We start from the raw sequence: 19,098 nt of genomic DNA, 5'->3' as shown, positions 1-19,098 counted from the left end.
TGCTCCCACAGAGAAGGCTCTTCCCCTGGGGGTCGCAAGCCGACATTGTCTAGCCGACGGTACCGAGGAAGCCTTCTCTGTGTGAGCGTACTGGGCGATGGGAAGTCGTTCCCGGCAGCAGATGGTCCTGCAAGTATCCCGGGCCTAAGCCATGTAGGGCTTTAAAGGTAAGTACCAGCACCTTAAATCTCACCCGGAGGGCAACCGGTAGCCAATGCAGCTCACGCACGAGGGGTGTAATATGGGAGTATCGGGGTGCTCCCATCACTACCCGTGCAGCTGCACTCTGCACCAGTTGAAGCTTCTGGGTGGTCTTCAAGGGCAGCCCCATGTAGGGCCAAGTTTGAAGACCCCTGCTTTATAGCATCACGCAACCAGGCCTAGGGTGGAATGAATATACCCACTTCCATCCCTTATGAGTGGAAAGAGACCTGGAGCAGAAACTTATGGCTGGGTTCATAAGTCAGGCTTTGCAACCCCTTGGGGAGCTAAGGATTGCACTTAGCTAGTTCCTGTGGGTAATGGGGCCAGAACAAAATCTAAATTTAGTTTACGTTCTCTTAATCCTTGCAAGTGAGGAGGTACTACAGGTAGTCCTCAACTTACGATCACAATTGAGCCCAGAATTTATGTTGCTAAGTGAGAAATTTGCAGTAGTCTACACGGGAGTAGTAACTCCCGTGCAGTAGTCTACACGGGAGGTAACGAGTGCGTGGGTGACTGTACATAGGGCATCTCGGTCCAGAAAGGGGCGCAACTGGTATACCAGGCGAATCTGGGCAAATGCCCCCCTAGCCACGACTCCAATATGATCTTCTTGCAAATATATCGGTCCTCAATTGCTGGTAGCCGTGCTGTTGGGGATAATCTAGAATATATTCTTTTATAGGCATCACGAAGTTGACGAGGAAAAACCAGTAGCCCTCTGGCTGAAGCTCGCTCATCAGGGTTGGGAAAAGGCCCGATCCATTGAATCAAACATGGGTGGTTGCCCCAGAGCTCCAATTTTTAGCCCGAGGTCCGCCTGAAAGCAAAATCACGCGAGAAAATGCCTCTGCACACACCCAGCTGAAGAATTACGATCGGACTCCCCCCCCCCACAAACACACACACACACTCCAACTTGTGTGTACCTATTATAAATTATTAGATGACAATGGAACGCGTCTACTTTGCCTTTATTCCGTATTTCTTCCTGCCTTCCATCAACACCCACTCATGACAACTGAAACTGCGCACGGCATATAGCAAACAGCCTGTTCCAATTTCTCCGCCCTCCCAAAAAAAGGTCAATCCCGGGTTACTTCCTTCCGTTGCTTTGAACCCGAGTAGCCATTTTTAGTAAGGGCGCTCGGCTTCCCATTTTGATGCCTGTTGCAGCCATTGCCCGAGAAGAAGCCGGCGGCTTCTGCCTTCGGCCCCTAAGAAGACAATGGGGAAACGCAGCCATCTTTGTTACGGGCAAGGCGCTTCCCATTTCCCACAGGGGGACGCGCCGCCCGTTCTGCCCTTCTTCGCGCGCTCTGGGATGGCGTCTAGCGTTCCGCGAAAGGACTACGGCAACATCTGAGGAGGAGGAGGAGGTTTCTTTTCCCACCTGGCAGGGGAAGCCGCTGTCAAGCGAAGATAGGCGGCATGATACCTCTCTGGCCGTTGGGGACCCTGTGGCTGGCTTATTTCGCAGCTCGGGGTGTGGCGAGCGACGATGCTCCCTTGAAGTGCGAAGATCTGCGAATCGGCCAATATCCTGAAGGCGGGAGGATGCCAAGGGAACCCAGTCACCGTGGTGATGGGCTTTACGGAGGGGGGGCAGGGAGGAAGGGGGCGGGGACGGCGCTCTACGTTCTAAAAGGGTCGCGCGAGGCATAACCAGCCGGGTGCTTGAGGAAGCTGCACCTGTTGAATTACACTCGTGTAGTTCTAAATGAGGGACGCAGTGGGTTAGGACGCTGAGCTTGTCGATCAGAAGGTTGGCAGTTTGGCGGGTCGAGTGCCGGGTAGCAGAGTGAGAGCGCCTGTTACTCGTCCCAGCTTCTGCCAACCTAGCAGTTCGAAAGCACGTAAAAATGCAAGTAGAAAAATAGGGACCACTACGGTGGGAAGGTAACAGCGTTCCGTGTGCCTTTGGCTGGCGTCTAGTCATGCCGGCCACATGACCACGGAGACGTCCTCGGACAAGCGCTGGCTCTTCGGCTTTGAAACGGAGATGAGCACCGGCTCCTAGAGTTGGAAACGACTTGCACATGTGTGCGGGGGGAACCTTTAGTTCTAAATGGCAGGTAGTAGTCCTAAGTGGAATACTGTTTATTAACTACAACCGAGGACTGATGGACCAAAGGCTTTATAGCATCACGCAACCAGGCCTAGCGTGGAATGAATGTACCCACTTCCATCCCTTATGAGTGGGAAGAGACCTGGAGCAGAAATTTATGGCTGGGTTCATAATAAGTCAGGCTTTGCAACCCCTTGGGGAGCTAAGGATTGCACTTAGCTACATTCCTGTGGGTAATGAGGCCAGAACAAAATCTAAATTTAGTTTACGTTCTCTTAATCCTTGCAAGTGAGGAGGTACTACAGGTAGTCCTCAACTTACGATCACAATTGAGCCCAGAATTTATGTTGCTAAGTGAGAAATTTGTTTGGTGATTTTTGCCACATTTGTTCAGTGAATCACTGCGGTTAAATTGATAACACCGTTGTTAAGTGAATCTGCCTTCCCCATTGACTTTGCTTTTCAGAAAGTCGCTAAACATAATCACAGGGCCCCGGGACCCTGCAACTGTCATAAATATGAACCGGTTGTCAAGCATCCGAATGTAAATCACATGATCATGGGGGATGCTATAACGGTCACAAGTGTGAAAAATGGTCATGTCACTTTTTTCAGTGCTGTTGTAACTTCGAACAGTCACTAAATGGATTGTTGTAAGTCGAGGGGTACCTTTATTGTATAGGTTGCTGAAGCATGATTAATTGTATAATTGTATACAATTGTATACACCAAAATTGGTTAGCTTTTCATATAACTGCAAACCATAAGCCATGATTTACAAAGCACGGTGGATAAGTTCATACAACACTGTAAATCCAAAGAAATAATTATAGTGTATTTAGGCAAACCCATTATGTGTTACCTTGTTAAACCTACATATTGTTTAGTCTTGCTTAATATGGTGCCTTCCAGATGTGCTAGAAACAACCATATTGCTATGATGGGAAATTCTGGTAGTTCTAGTTCCAGAGTATTGGAAGATTTCAGGCCAGAGAAGGCCATATTGTTGATTAAAATAGCTTCCCAACTTAAATATTGCTGTATCGCTTATGTTTCTGGCTAAAAGAAGGAAATACGGCAACTTCAGCTTATACAGTTTTTGGTTAATTGAAAACAAATCTAGATCATGATGCTAGTTTTAATCTTCTGCAGAAACTTGGGTTATGTTTGTTTTCCTTAGTTGTACAAACATATATATGCGAAGATCCTAAAATAGACAATGCAACCCAAGAACCCATGAAATGTACTAACCACACTGCATATGGTAAGAGTTTCACAATATGTTTAATGTTGCATATTCCTTAATCAAATGCTTCCAGTGGATGAACTGTATACATTTCCTCTTCTTAGATATCATAATTTGCTTTAAAGAAAAGTGGACATTGGGTCTTTCCCTGAAAAAATATTTGAAATGAATTAATAAGATTTGTGATGAGTTTATTCCAATTTATACTGCTGTCCAACTCATCTATATGATTCTGGATGGCTTTCCAACAATTATTAATACAATAAAAGCAACAAAATAATACAGATATTTTAAAACAAAAAAAAACAATATAAAGGCATATTAAAAGCATTCGTATTGTTATATTGGTTGTTGCCAATAAATATTTCTTGGCCGCACATACATTTTAGACATGAATTAATATTACAGGTACAGAATAAATTTTGTTTTACTGTATGTTTAGTTTTTGAAGTTCATTTATTGTTCCTCTTTAAAAAATAAAATTAAATTTAACATCTGTATGTTAGTTGTCTTGCTAAAAAGATATTTGCTTTATGTATTCTATATTTGAAATGTTTTGCTGATGTCCCATATATATAATGCTGTGTTATTTTTATGTCTTTAGTTGCCTGTCTTCCAGCCCCAAATATTACTTGTAAAGATTTCAATGGAAATGAAACTCAGTTTACTGGAAATGAAATTGGATTTTACCAGCCCATTGAGTGTCGAAATGTGTAAGTAATAACTCTGTGCAATGTGTAAGAATTCAATTGGTAGTATTTGCTGTATTAATTATAGAACACCTACATATTTGTATATGCACCTAAGTTACTTTATTAGTTACTTTGTTTTGAAATGTGCTGCAGTACTTTCCTTTCAGTTTTGTTAGACTGGAGGAGATTAGAGGAGAGATACCAGATCTGTCTTAATTAATACCTGCTTTATTTGATCATATAGTGTAGCTATCATACTAGGGATGATACTTGGGATCAGAAAGGATCAAGTCCTAGGAGAGTGAAGATTATTATTACAATACCTTTTGAAAATACTTTTTGCAAGTAATTCAAAGATATATGCAATACTGCAATAAAGTTGAATTAGAAAATATTGAGGTATGAAAAAAACACTTGTTTGTTTTTACTTTGTTTTATAAAAATGGCCATAGTAAGTAAAACTGGCTTTACCGGGTTTGTGTTTTGTACAAGAAGAGCCAAATCTGAAATCGTATTCAAGCTCTGAAATGTTGTTGTGATTCAGGGTCAGCCTGTGGGTTCGGCAGTTGGGTCGGACGACTCAGAGGAGGAGGGGGGTATTGAAGAGCTTGCTGAGGGGGTTGGAGAGCTTGCTGAGGGGGTTGGAGAGCTTGCTGAGCCCCTCCCACCTGGTCACGACGGAGACCCATCTGTGTGAGCCTGACAGCGTGGATGAAGATGACCTACAGCTGGCCCTGTTCAAGGACGCCCGACGCAGGAGGCAGTCAATCAGGAGTAAACAGAGGAAGGCAATGGGGCACCTCGGAAGGAGGCAGAGAGAAGCCACACCCTGAACTGTATAAAAGGGGAATGCGTGGGAGGGCTGGTTTGCTGAAGGCAACCGCTTGAATAGTTCCTGTTTCATAGGTCCTGTTTCATGGTTGGTGTCTTGTTTTGCTCTGTTTTAAGTTAATAAATTTGGCAGGCTTAATTCCAGCTTCTTGCCGTTTGTAAAGGGGTTGTCCCTGCCTTTTCTACAGGGCCGGTAGCAGGCTGGTACAGAACAAATGTCTCTTTCTTTGTCGCATGAAATATTAACAGTCTAATAATGGAGAAATCATTCACTCCTTTTTGTATTATTGTTTGGTGAAAAGTGTAGCTGGATTTCCATTTGCTTAAGCTTTGACAGTTTGAAAGTTCTAGTGTTAAATAATTAATGGGATGAAGAAAAAGAACTCAAAAATGAATTCAGGAATTTTTTTGTCCTATTTCTATTTCTAGAAATGGTTACTCCTATAAGGTCGCAGTAGCACTGTCTTTGTTTCTTGGCTGGTTGGGAGCAGATCGGTTTTATCTAGGATATCCTGCATTGGGTAAGTTCCTACTTTTAAATATTAGTCTAAATAAAAGTGAATGGTTCTGTATTAATTCATTTATATTCCATTTGTATTCCTAAGTGACAGTGTCCTATATAGATATCAGGCTGGAATATTAAGAGGTTGACATATTCGGCAAAGACAGGTAGTCCTTGACTTATGATCGCAATTGAGCCCAAAATGTCTGTTGCTTAGCAAGACAGTTGTTAAGTGAATTTAGCCCCATTTTATGTCCTTTCTTGCCACAGTTGTTCAGTGAATCGCTATGGTTATTAAGTTAGCAATATGGCTGTTAAGTGAATCTGGCTTCCCCATCGACTTTGCTCGTCAAAAGGTCGCAAAAGGTGAGGACACTGCCACCATCATAAATATATGCCAGTTGCCAAGCATCCGAGTTTTGATCACATGACCATGGAGATGTTGCAATGGTCGTAAGTGTGAAAAATGGACATCACCTTTTTCAGTGCTATTATAACTTTGAATGGTCACTAAATGAATTGTAAGCTGAGGACTCTTATATGAAATAGAGAACCTCCAAGAATGTTATACTTTTGTATTTCATCACACAATAAAAAAGATGGGTTGGATAATTTATTCTAGATTTTCTTCTGAGTTGCACTTGAAAAATTAAAACATTTGCCCAGTTAAGCATTAGCAGTGTTTGCTTACCATAAAACCTATTTATTTGTGAAAAATCACAAATGATTTTTCCCCATACAATAAGGTTCTTATTGGGGGGGGAAACCTTTTATAGTGTGTTGTAGATAGGGAAAGAAAAAAACAAGGATTTTAATTGTTCTATCTGGCAGTTTGAGATATTATGACTATCTTAAATTCTTATAGATTATAGAGTGTTGTGTTGGAATTTCTCAATAGGCTTCTAACCTATTGCATTTTTTTCTGCTTGCTAGAAACAGATTTTGTGGGCTGGAGATGTGGAAAATGACACAGTACTGTATTAAATAGGTTCTTGTAGTATTCTACTGTGAAAGAATATCCACCACTTTTGGATTTTCAGTTACCATATTTTTACAACTGAACATTATCAGAACATCATGTGGATCCTAGAGGTATATAAATAGAGAATGGCTAAAACTGATGATTATAGCTTTATCATAAGAAAATCATCAGGTGGGTAGAAGGTACGATTCACTAAAATATTGATACTTGTCTTAGTCTGCCCAACAAACAAACAAAAAGACTTATGAAAAAGATTACCAACAGAGTACTCTACCAACAGATAATCCAAAATTGGCTACGTGGATGTCAGAAATGAAACAATGCATTCTTTAATAGGAAAATCGTGCCAGCCGTCAATGATGGTAGTGGTAGGTGGTAGCGTTATGTTTTGGAGATGCTTTGCTGCCTCAGGAGCTGAAGAATTTGCCATTGTTGAATGAAGGACAAATTTCTGCTTTTTGCAGAAGGTTTTAGAAGTCTCATGCTGATTTGCCTTCTCCTGGGAACAAACAGATAAGGTTCCATGGAACTTTGGAGGGATCAGCCCTAAGTCTCTTTAGTCTGCAGAAGGACTCAAGGCTAGATCCCCGCTTGATCCCTCCTTCCCTGCCTGGCTGGGAGTTTCCCAACACAAGTAAGTCAAACAAGAAGACTGATCCCAATCTTATAAGGACGTCTATATGACAATAGATTCAGAAGAAGAAACTCAATTTTTGAACCTAAAATATCCTTACCCAAATATAGTATGACTTGAGAAGATGAGCACATGCCAGAAAACCCTCAAATGTATTAAGTTGAAATTGTTTTCATTGGAGAGATGGATCAGAATCCCTATACAACAAAATGAGAGGCTAATAATATTTTTGCTGGACTATTAGTTTTGTCGCTAAAAGAGGTGCAGCAACTTTTTATGAGGCTAAAGTGACAGTTACTTTTTCTCCATGGGGCATGGAACGTTCAGTGACTTAATTTATACATTAAATGAAACAAGCATCAAGAGTTGGTGTTATTTGTTCACTCAGGCTTCTTTATATCAGTGGGGCTTATATGAAACTATGTTACTTGACAGTGGCCAAGATCAGCAAATACTAAGAAAATCCAAAATGGAATACTTTTCCATTCAGAAGCGTAACTCTAAAAACTAGTGCTTTTGCTGCTTTTTGCTGCTTTTACCTACCTTTTATTAATTTGGATGTCAGTAATTACTAAAAGAGAATTGTTTGTCATATATAAATATATAAATATATATAAATATATAAATGTTTACACAAATATGAGCTTCCACTGCTGTGGCTACTGCCTGTTGATGGCCTTGGGCTAGGCTGAAACAGGAAATAAGATTTGTCCCGTGTCTGGGACTAAGCAAGTGTATTCTGAATGCTTAACAAACATTTAACAAATATATAAATATATATATAGATGTTTTCTGAGGTTTTCGCAGGTGTCTGTATGTGGACCTTTGGTCATTCGGGGTTTTTCCCGCGTAGAAATGAAAGAAGAAGGAAGCTGAAGCCACCAGCCTGATGATGACGGATGGGATTCCGTCGAAACGTTGCGCCTACACCTTCATTTCTATGTGGGGAAAAACCCGAATGACCAAAGGTCCATATATATAGATCTATGAATATATCTGCCTTTAATTCTTTGTTAGCAATCCAAAAAATTTACATATATATATGTGTGTGTGTGTGTGTGTGTGTGTGTGTGTGTGTGTGCGCGCGCATAATAATACATAGCACAAGTCTTAAGTTAAAAATTAACCTAAGGGTGTTACTGCTTTCCAGCTTTATTTACTAAAAAGTCTTTACAACAAGCTGTATTTTTGGTAGCTTGATGATTCCATACAAATAACAGCAATTTGAAAAGAGGAAAAATAATTTGTGTACAGAAATAATAAATAGTAACTAAGCCAGGATTTGTCTTATCTATAAATAGAATTAAAAAAAGGTAGGCTGTCATTCCTTAGCAGAAAGTATTTATAGTTGGCTGAGTTCATAGAAAAAGCCACATGTTTAACTTCATATGATGGTACTTGGAGAAGAACAATTATTTATTTCTTCAGATTCATGTGGTTCAGATATTCCATGAAAGCACTTGCATCTCAAACTAAGGGCTTTAAAAGTCAAAATAGTATACTGAATTGTGTCCTGAAACAAATTAACATCTTATGAAATTCCGTTAGTATAATAAGATCACATTAATGGATCTCAGGATTGGAACTGGTTGAATTTTATGAAGGCTTAACCAAGACAGACCTACACATAATAAAAATTGCCAAGACATAATTCTGAGCAAGTTATCCTTTTCCATGATACAGTTCTGTGTACAGATTTTGCTTAGGAGAATAAGCAGCGCTGTAAGAAATGTTAAGATTTTTTTTCTGAACAGCTTCCTGGGGGTCACTGCTCCATTATTTTAGACTGAAAGCTAAACAGAATGATTGAAAAATAAGCAGAAAGCCAGCCTTACAATGTGATACTCAAGTAACTTCAGTCATGTTTCACATTTTGAATCGCTTTGTACTTTCAGTATGGTTTGCTGCTGACGTCTTACTTGTTGAGAACTTTTAAAACATTTTGAAGTTGGAAGCAAAGTCAGCTGTGTTTACACTAAGCTTATAAAGTTTTCATCTAATTATGGGCTCTTACCTTTTTGTTTTGTTTTGATGTTTGTATAAAGAAGTACTTTTAATTCAAATCTGTTTTCCTTTGCTAAACTAAACTAGCCCCTTTTCTGAATCCCAGACTATTTAGAACCCCACATAGCTGCTATTCATTTAATTCTAAAAGCATCCCATGGAATTCCTAGTTGCAGAAACGTTCGCAGGTCTGAAACTGCCCCTTTTTGCCCAGAGACACATTGCTTAGATCAGACATGTCAAACACCAGGCCCGGGGGCCGGATCCAGCCCGCAAAGTGGTTTCATGCGGCCCACGAAGCCACCCTGGAAACAGTGAGGGAATGGCCCCCGCTGCCTTGGCCCTGGCCCAGAGACCCTCCTTCTGCCAGAGACCCTCAGATCTGTCCCACTCCTGCCCAGGCCCCCATAGACACCCTTGATGCGAATGATGTAGAGTTGGCCCACCCAGTAGGCCATACGCACTCTAGCCACGCCCACCCAGTAGGCCACGCCCACCCTGGCCATACCCACCCGGCCCCCTGAGGGCAACTGCAATGCTGATGCGGCCCTCAATGAAATTGAGTTTGACACCCCTGGCTTAGATTGTGAAGTTATTGCTCACAGTAGGTAAGTGAAACATATGCCTGACAACTGCAAAGAATAGTTTTGTGTAAATTGGCTAAATCAGATTATTAATACTTGGTTCTGAGGAGGCCAAGCTGGATTGTTATTATAATTAATTGGATAATTATAGATTATAGTAAATAATAGTATTGTATGACCACAACCTTTAGGAGTGCAGCCTAAAATAAATCCTAATAGCTAGAAATAGGAAAGAATGTCCTGTCATCTTGGAGATAAGTACTGCACTAAAAGACTTCTTGTCTTTTACCAAAATTATTTTATGTTGATTTATGTTAAATGTATAAACTACTTTCTTATGTACAATTTGCTGCATCAGCGGCTCACCAAACAAGGTTTTCCTTCCCTCTGTCCCACAAATTGAGTTGGCATTTCTTAGATTTAAAGAATCGCCATTGTTCTTTCAAGCTTATTAAAAAATTGCCTTGACTGCCCTCTGGCTTGTTTTTCAGCGGTCCCTTCTGGTATTGAAACTTCAGTGGTTTATAGTTTTCTTTAGGATTCTCTGTGTATATGGATTAAGAAGAAGCTACTAATTCAGAAATAGTAAAGAAAAAAAATCCCTGTACCTATGGTAATGCATAATTTTAGGGGCATGGATAAATCATTACGGTGACAAAACATGTTTTCTTTTTCCTAAAAAATGTAATGCTCTGAAATGCATCCACTCAATGGCGTAAATGCAACTTTTTTCACAGGTTTGTTAAAGTTCTGCACCGTAGGCTTTTGTGGAATTGGTAGTTTGATTGACTTCATTTTGATTTCAATGCAGGTAAGTTCAAAACATCCAGTATAAAAGTCATTTTTTTTAAAGTCTGAGATGCACTTAGACATCTAGCAACTGATTTCTGGCACATTACTATTTTTTTTTAAATCTGAATAGTTGACTCCCACATTGCCTTTTAATGTTCCCATCAGTTTTGAAAGTTTTTAGATTTGTTTTTAGATAAGAAAAAGCCTATTCAAATTCTGCTTACTTAGACATCTAAACATCAACTTGCCCCGTATATCATTATGTTGCTTTCCTATATTGCAAAATTATCAGAGAACCTTTTATATTAAAAATATATTCAGAAGAATGGGTAAAAATTGGAAAAACATAAAAATACATTTACTGTATGTGTGAATATTTTTTTAAATGGATGTTTAATAAGTACATACATATGCAAACCTCCCTTGTATAAATGTAGCAGAAACATTTGCTAGCACAACGTTTCTGCTTGTTAAAAAGTTAGTTTCTATTGTTGCATATAAGCCAATCTAATATATTGGTTCCTCTTACCGGTAGTCAAAGTCTTAAAGGATTTTAAAAAGTTCATTAAACTCCAGTAGTTTTAGTTGCACTCCTAGCAGTTTCACAAGTTGAAGTGCATCAGTTCTTATTTTTGTCCTGATAGAATATTTGTGATTACACATTTTTATACTTTTTCCTACAAACATTTAATTCCTTGGAATTAAATTTGCCCATATTTAGTATGAAAAAGGTACTTGAAATTCCATGTATAACCTCAGAAGTTAATTTCCGTGTAAATTTTAATAAAGCAAAAGGGAAAAATCCAGAGAGCTTTAATGACTGACAATGAACCCGAACTAGGGTTTCTGGTCCTAGGGGTAGGCAACCTTGGCTCTTTTATGACTCGTGGACTTCAGCTCCCAGAATTCCTGAGCCAGAATGGCTCAGCTTGGAAACCTCTCCCTTTCCCCTCAGCATGGCTGGCTCAGGAATTCTGGGAGTTGAAGTCCACGAGTCATAAAAGAGCCAAGGTTGCCTACCCCTGTGACCTAGACCAACTTGTTAGTTACAATTCCTTCTTCTTCTTTTTTACAAGTTTTATTATTTTTTTAAATTTTACATTCAGGTATTTGTGAAGCAATACGGTGGTTGGGTAATCAAAAGTAAACAATAGCAAATAAATTATTTGTAAATAGCTCAAGTTGCGTCAACAAAGATTTCCTCTCCGGTTCCCTTAGTTATAACAATACCTTCTTAACACTGTGGCACTGTGATTCCGTAAAATTATAAGCATATTGGTGCAACTTCTCCTCAGATAAATTAATAATTTCATAAGAATTAGGTTAGGTAAGAATTAAATATGCCTTTTGTTTTCAATTGCCAATATATTTCACAGGTTCTCCTATTTTGTGGAAGCTTACACAGGCAAAGCCAATGTTCTGTCAAAATTCTCTCTCTCCTACTTTGTCTTTTCAAGTGTGTAACCTCTTGGTGAAATGCCTTTTCCCTAAGACACATACAGGCTATTTGTCTGCTTACGTCAAGGAACATTTCATACGTGTTATGAGTTTTATAGTTGTTTTGTAGTCATATTAAATGCAATGTGCATATGGAGAAGGTTGCAGAAGATTTCTGTGTGGGGGGAGTATTTCAAAACAGAATTTTTAACAATGTAATACTTTCTTTTCCAGATTGTGGGTCCTTCTGATGGTTCTAACTACATAATAGATTATTATGGCGCAAGGCTTACCAGGCTGAGTATTACCAATGATACATATAGAAAACCTCAAATGTACCCGTAATCTTACCAGTAAGTTCCTTAACCTGAATATCAAAAATGTTGTCTTTGACCAATCAAGCCATTTTTGTCAAACAGAGATTACTTTATACCAGGGGTAGAAAATAGTTTTATTATTTCATCCCTCTATATAAAGCAGGGGTGGGCAACCATGGCGACTTTATGACCTATGGACATCAACTCCCAGAATTCTTGAGTCAGCATGGCTGGCTCAGGAATTCTGAGAGTTGAAGTCCACAAGTCAAAAAGTTGCCATCGTTGCCCAACCCTGCTTTATATAGAGGGATGAAATAATAAAGCTGTTTCACTCCTTTCAGTTAGGATTTCTGAAACACTGTAAAAAATAACTTAATTGGAAAGAGCTAAGGGATTGATATGATCTTGTTGAATGCCTTTTCAGTGTGGTTCTTGCCTGCTTTTTTGCCAGGATCGGTGGCTCTCTCCACTTATACAATATACATAGCCATCCTACACCAAGAGATTACTTTTTCAGGGGAGATGAATTTATAATGGGCAATAACACATAAAAAGGGCCTAAGAAACAAGAAGACACGTCCCGTGTAGATATGTGTTCTCTGATAAAATTGATTTTGAAATATCTTTCTAACAAATTCTGAAAAACATGTTTTATCCTTGATGAAATTGTCCATATTTATAAAGGAATGTTTTAAAAATTAGATTTTGAAAGTAAGATACAGTGGTGACAATTTACAGTATTAAATTTATATCCCACCTATTTTATTTTTATAAACAACTCAAGGCAGAAAAAAATACCCAGTGCACCTTCCTCCTCCTATTTTCCCCACAACAACAAGCCTATAAGATAAGTTAGGCTGTAAGAGAGAGATTGGCCCAAGGTTACCTAGACCATTTTCATGCCTAAGGCGGGACTAAAACTCCTGGTCTCCCGATATTTAGCCTGATGTCCATTGTCCTGTGTATTCAATCACTGCCTTGGATATAAAATTAAAAACACAAAAATGCTAAAAATTGCCTTCCAGATGCCACAATTAAGAAAACGTCATCCAGTTGATCCTTTTTCTAGACACACAAAAAAGAGAAGATATTATAAATGTTGACAATCACATGCTAGTAGGTTGTATAATCATTTTTACTCTTCCTCCATGCACGAAGTCTCCTTATTTTTCATTTATACTGTGAAAACAGTGAAACATAGCCAAAGTGTGCACAAAACATCCAGAACTTGCAGTGTTTCACTCTTAATTATGGGATAAAAGATAATATATTCATAAGTTTTCTTTTGTGTTTGGTAGTATATTTTTTAATTTATCCAAACCCTGAAAATTTACATACTATGTTAGCCAGCAGACTCTAGTCATGGATCCACCCCTGTTGTCATTGGCCTGAAGCTGAAAAAGTAGATAGAGACAAGGGAAAGGTCAATTAAAACACATGTTCAGAAATTAAGAATCATTTTGGAAATAACAAAAAGCTGGCTACTGACTGACTGATAACCTTAGTGCTGCTTTTAAATAGTTTGTTCATGGCTGATTGTAATGTCATCATCCCCTTTCTTTGCAAGCTGTGTTATTCAGAAAAAAGCTGCCAGGTTCAAAAATGTAGATATAGACGGACTGTTAGGCTGTTTGAACTCTTGAATTTCCAAATGCAACAATTATTCTACGTTTGTTGAAATTTGCTGTCAGCTTGTTAAATACAAAACAAAAGTGCTCTGTGCTTGTACTGTACATAAGGACAAAACCTCAGGCAAATTATGTAGGGATTTTTTTGTATTTTGGAGAAGTATTTTTCAAATTATTGCTGTCATTCTTTTGCTGTTTGTGCAAGTCTGGCAGCAAAACAAATTCTTTTACTGTTGCTTCTATTGTTTAGTATGGGAAAAACTTTAAAGCGTAATCTTTTAAAACAGGGTTTTTCAACCAGTGGTACGGGTACCACCTGTGGTACATTGGCACCTGGCAGGTGGTTCGCAACCATCCTAGAAAAGTGGTGGCGGGGGAGGGGAATGAGCTGAACTGATGGCAGCACCGCACAAGCCTGATCAAGAGATGGCTGGAGCTGCAGGGCTGTCAGGGCTCAGTGGAAGCTGGAGCTCGGCACTGATCCTGGCGCTTCTGCTGAGCCCAGAAGAAGCACTGGTCAGCTGGAATGTTGCAGCATCTCCAGGGTCTTGTGATTTACATTTAGATGCTTGGCAACTGATTCATATTTATGACGGTCACAGTGTCCCAGGGTCATGTGAAGTGACCAAAACCTGCTGCAACCACCCAGCAGACGGGGGGAATAAAAATCAAACAGCCTCCCATCCCACCCCCGCTGCCAATCCTCAACAGACATGCTCACAACAATGAAAACCTCGGACCGGAGGAAGAGCACCGCCAGGTGGGCAGGCAGGTGTCCTACTCAGCTGTGGCTTGGGGGGCACTTTTTCAGTGCCATTGTAACTTCGAACAGTCACTAAGCAAACTGTCATAAGTCGAGGACTACCTGTACTTTATCACTTTTTCCCTTTTTGGGGGGGGGGGGTCATCAAGTTTTTGACACCTTGCTAGGTGACTGGTGGTACTCGGATGTTGCCATATCCTAAAAGTGGTACAGTGGGTGAAAAGGTTGAAAAGACCTGTTTTTTTAAAAAATCACTATTTGGGTTAATTTTTCTGGGTCTAGATGAGAAGCAGTACCCAGCATAGAGTACTACATCACCTTTTTTTTTACTGTAGGACACCAGGCTTATTTTGAATTCATTTTGCTCCCCATATAATATTGAGATTGTAACATTAATTCCCTCCATATCTCTAAAGAATATACTGTACGTATCTTTAATGAACAGTAAGTAGCATAAAGTCATGGTGTCAGCTTTCAGACCAAATAAGGCATTTGTACGAGATACCTAAAGACCTAATCTAATGTTCCAATTGTAGAACATTGTACAACTGCAAGGCAATTGTAACTAAAGTCCTCTTCTATCTATAGTGACAAACTTTGCATATGGTCCTTCTCACTGTTCTATCACATGCAGAAATGACATAGTTTAAGTGCAACATGTAGTCGTATTTTCAAAACAAAGTTACCTCTTACCTTACTTTGATAAGGCAATTGTAGTAAATATATTATAACTGCCGCTGTGTATTAAGGGCTTTAAATGTATCTTAAATGTGATAAATATCTTCACCCAGGAACAGAATCTGCACTTAAGTGGTGAAACTCATGAGATATTAATTATAGTTATCTTATTTCAGTGAAGCTCTTCAACCCATTAAGTGTGTACGTAAGCTCTTTGTTACAGTGGGCTGAGGTACTTGTTATATCGTTATAGCAGCTACATTTTAAGTAATATTTTTCACGCTATTAATATTTATTTATTTATTTATTTATTTATTTATTTATTTATTTATTTGGTTTATATATATGTATATTTATGTATATATGTATATATGTGTGTGTGTGTGTGTGTGTGTGTGTGTGTGTGTGTGTGTGATATGTTAACTCTTAGATTACCTTGCTAGGCCCCAAACATGGGGCAAATCTTTATTTCCTGTTTTCAGCCTTATCTCAAAGGCCATCAAACAGGCTGTAGTCACACCGGACAGTTCATATATTTGTGTAAATTACTAACAAAGAATTTAGGGAGGCTGATATGCATTTCGGACTCATTAGTCCTCATCAGTCAGTCATACCCTTCTGAGATTCGAACCTGGGCTGCTTGCACGTTAGGCAGTGTTTTTACTTCTTGAGCCACAGGTTCTCTCTCGCTTTGTAGAAGTATTGAATTAGCCAGCACAGTATAATCTAAAGCTTAATTCAAAACTTGGGATAGACTGTCACGTTCAGTGGCAATCCAAAAAACCCCTGAATGTTACACTCTATCCCAAGTTCTGAAATTTAGACTTAGATTATACTGTGTAAAATCTGTAAAAATAGAACAGAACGACACACTTTCCAAGGCAGTGGGAGTGGCAGACTGGGAGTCAGGGAAAAGGGATTGGCAGCGTAAGGGCGGTGTTGGCATCGGGAGTGCGGCCGCAGCATTGAGGATAGGTGAGCACAGCCGTCCACATCAGTCCCAGGTTGTCATGTGACCCCTTGGGAAAATTAATTGCCCACCCCTGTTCCAAGGGCATTTTTGGGGTAAGGGTTGAAGCTGGGGAGACTCGGATTCTCACGTAAAATAAAGCGGCAGAAAACATCAAGGTCAGGAAATGATTAGCCACACAAATGTTGGCATGAAAAAGTGAGAGTAGAGATCCAGGTTTCAAACATATATAAAAGAAAGGATTCTTCTGTGGTATTAGATGAAAGATACAGTATGGCTTCCCAATTTTCTGCAGTAAGTTTATTTCTTGAGTCAGCTCTGGAAAAGTGGACTGGAAAGAGAATACCTCAGTATACCTTGACATTATTGAATAATGTGACCACCACAATATGCCATTTACATTTTCGATAATTAAACCCGTACATATCTATCTATTCTGTTAATGGATAAAGGTGTTACTGTTCTAGAGTATGCCAAGTAATGTGGCCGAATCTGCTCATTACTAGTAGCCTAATAATAACAATAATAATAACAATAACAATAATAATAACAATAATAATAACAATAATAATAATAATAATAATAATAATAATAATAATAATAATAATAATAATAATAATAATAATAATAATATAAAGTTGGAAGGGACCTTGGAGGTCATCTAGTCCAACCCCCTGCTCAGGCAGGAAACCCTATACCATTTCAGGCAAATGGCTGTCCAGTCTCTTCTTAAAAACCTCCAGTGTTTGAGCATTCACCACCTCTGGAGGCAGGTTGTTCCACTGGTTAATTGTTCTAACTGTCATGAAGTTTCTCCTTAGTTCTAGGTTGCTTCTCTCCTTGACTAGTTTCCATCCATTGCTTCTTGTCCTGCTTTCAGGTGCTTTGGAGAATAGCTTGACTCCCTCTTCTTTCTGGCAGCCCTTGAGATATTGGAACACTGCTATCATGTCACCCCTCACCCTTCTCTTCATTAAACTACACATACCCAATTCCAGCAACCGTTCCCTATATGTTTTAGCCTCCAGCCCCCTAATCATCTTGGTTGCTCTTCTCTGTACCCTTTCTAGAGTCTCGACATCTTTTTTACATCGTGGTGACCAAAACTGGATGCAGTATTCCAGGTGTGGCCTTACCAAAGCATTGTAAAGTGGTATTAGTACTTCACTTGATCTTGATTCTATCCCTCTGTTAATGCAGCCTAGCACTGTGTTGGCTTTTTTGGCAGCTGCAGCACACTGCTGGCTCATATTGAAGTGATTGTCTACTAAGACTCCGAGATCCCTCTCACAGTTACTACTATTGAGCAAGGTACCACCTATACTATACCTATGCATTTGATTTTTCCTGCCTAAATGTAGAACCTTACTTTTTTCACCATTGAATTTCATTTTGTTAGATAGTGCCCAGTATTCGAGTCTGTCCAGATCCTTCTGTATCTTAAGTCTATCTTCTGGAGTATTGGCTATTCCTGCCAGCTTGGTGTCGTCTGCAAATTTGATGAGTTCCCCATCTATCCCCTCATCCAAATCATTAATGAAGATATTGAAGAGCACTGGGCCCAGAACAGAGCCCTGGGGCACCCCACTACACACTACACACACACACATATTGGTATTGTAGTTATCTGAATTGTAGTTTGGAAGACAGTAAGAAACAATGTTTTTTCCATACAGTGGATAATGCCTGATGTTAATTATGTTCTCTTAGTAAATCAGGCTATATTTGAGTTCATAAGCATTTATGGGCAAGGAATAACTGCAGAATGTATTTTAGCAAAACTGTTTAGTTTGATTCCCTCAGGTCTCCTATTTTCTATAGGTATATATGTCTAACTATCACCTATTACTTAGAATTTGCATTGTTCAGCTCAGCAGCAACATCTCTTTTATCCTGTGCTGAACACTTAAGACCAAAAGAGTTCTGTTTAAACCAAATTCTCATTCAAGGCTCAGGCTTTAATAGTAGGAAGCAAATACTGAACTTTTTAAATTCCAGTTGTGAATTCTGAATGTTTTACTCCTAGATTTTGCTTCAGTGACAATACTGCATACAATTCATCTATTTTTTTTTAAAATGTTGTGAGCTATCTATGGATTTCTTACTTATTCTTTATGGGAGGTTATGTAGGCTTAAGTGGTGTGTTTAACAGTTCATTGCATATATTAAAAAAAAGAATGTGCCTGCTTGCAGAATCCTTCAGAAACCAAAGAGAATATATAGTAGTTTCAGCAATTGCATATGAAGCGTCATGTTCCTAAATTGTGTTTGACAGTTCTAGACATCGTAATCTATTAATGTAATTGCTGTGTAAATCCTCTTCTGAAGAAATTTGCTTTATCCTTCGTCAGAACTGGATGTTTATATGGCTGTTCAACTGTACATTTATACAGAGTAGAACTACATTGTTTATAACAATGGACTTATGTTCATTTTCAGCTTCTCCCTCAGACAAAAAAAATATTTAAAAAATACTTTTAAGCAGGGAAAAGGTTTGGCTTTCAGTTGATTGATTTTTAGTACGGTAATTATTCTAGCACAGTCTGCTTATAACCACAGTATATGTTCATGTCTAAGAATTGGAAAAAAATATGTTTTTCCTTTGCACAATTCATTATCTTCTACCAGCAGAAGCGCAACCAAAAATAATGTGAGTATCCTTCTAACACAGTCTCTGTTTTTGTAATGTTGTCTCCTCTGATAGCAGTTTTTAAGGAAAACTTGCTCCACTTAAATGTTTCATGTAGACAGCTTTCTCAGTTCAAA

At 39.1% G+C, this 19,098-nt stretch overlaps 1 protein-coding gene across 12 annotated transcripts in view; it reads left to right on the top strand.

Moving 5' to 3' along the window:
- Positions 1–1,441: 1,441 nt before the first annotated feature.
- TM2D1 (TM2 domain containing 1) overlaps positions 1,442–19,098 on the top strand; it is a 61,415-nt gene continuing 43,758 nt past the window's right edge. For 10 of the 12 annotated variants that reach the window (XR_014492032.1, XR_014492033.1, XR_014492034.1 and 7 more), the window contains exons 1-6: positions 1,442–1,746; positions 3,467–3,536; positions 4,123–4,231; positions 5,471–5,562; positions 10,485–10,558; positions 12,211–12,329. Coding sequence is in view for 4 of the 12 variants with exons in the window: in XM_083358862.1 (XP_083214988.1) it covers positions 1,636–1,746; positions 3,467–3,536; positions 4,123–4,231; positions 5,471–5,562; positions 10,485–10,558; positions 12,211–12,321 (567 nt within the window). In the remaining 8 variants the exon portion in view is untranslated. Of the gene's footprint in view, positions 1,747–3,466; positions 3,537–4,122; positions 4,232–5,470; positions 5,563–10,484; positions 10,559–12,210; positions 12,330–13,318; positions 13,414–18,960; positions 18,983–19,098 lie in introns of all 12 variants that reach the window. The other 2 variants (XR_014492038.1, XM_083358863.1) reach the window with 2 other exon arrangements.

The sequence above is a fragment of the Vipera ursinii genome (assembly GCF_947247035.1).
Source record: "Vipera ursinii genome assembly, chromosome: 3".
Lineage (NCBI taxonomy): Eukaryota > Metazoa > Chordata > Lepidosauria > Squamata > Viperidae > Vipera > Vipera ursinii.
This window is presented reverse-complemented; position numbering and strand designations above follow the sequence as displayed.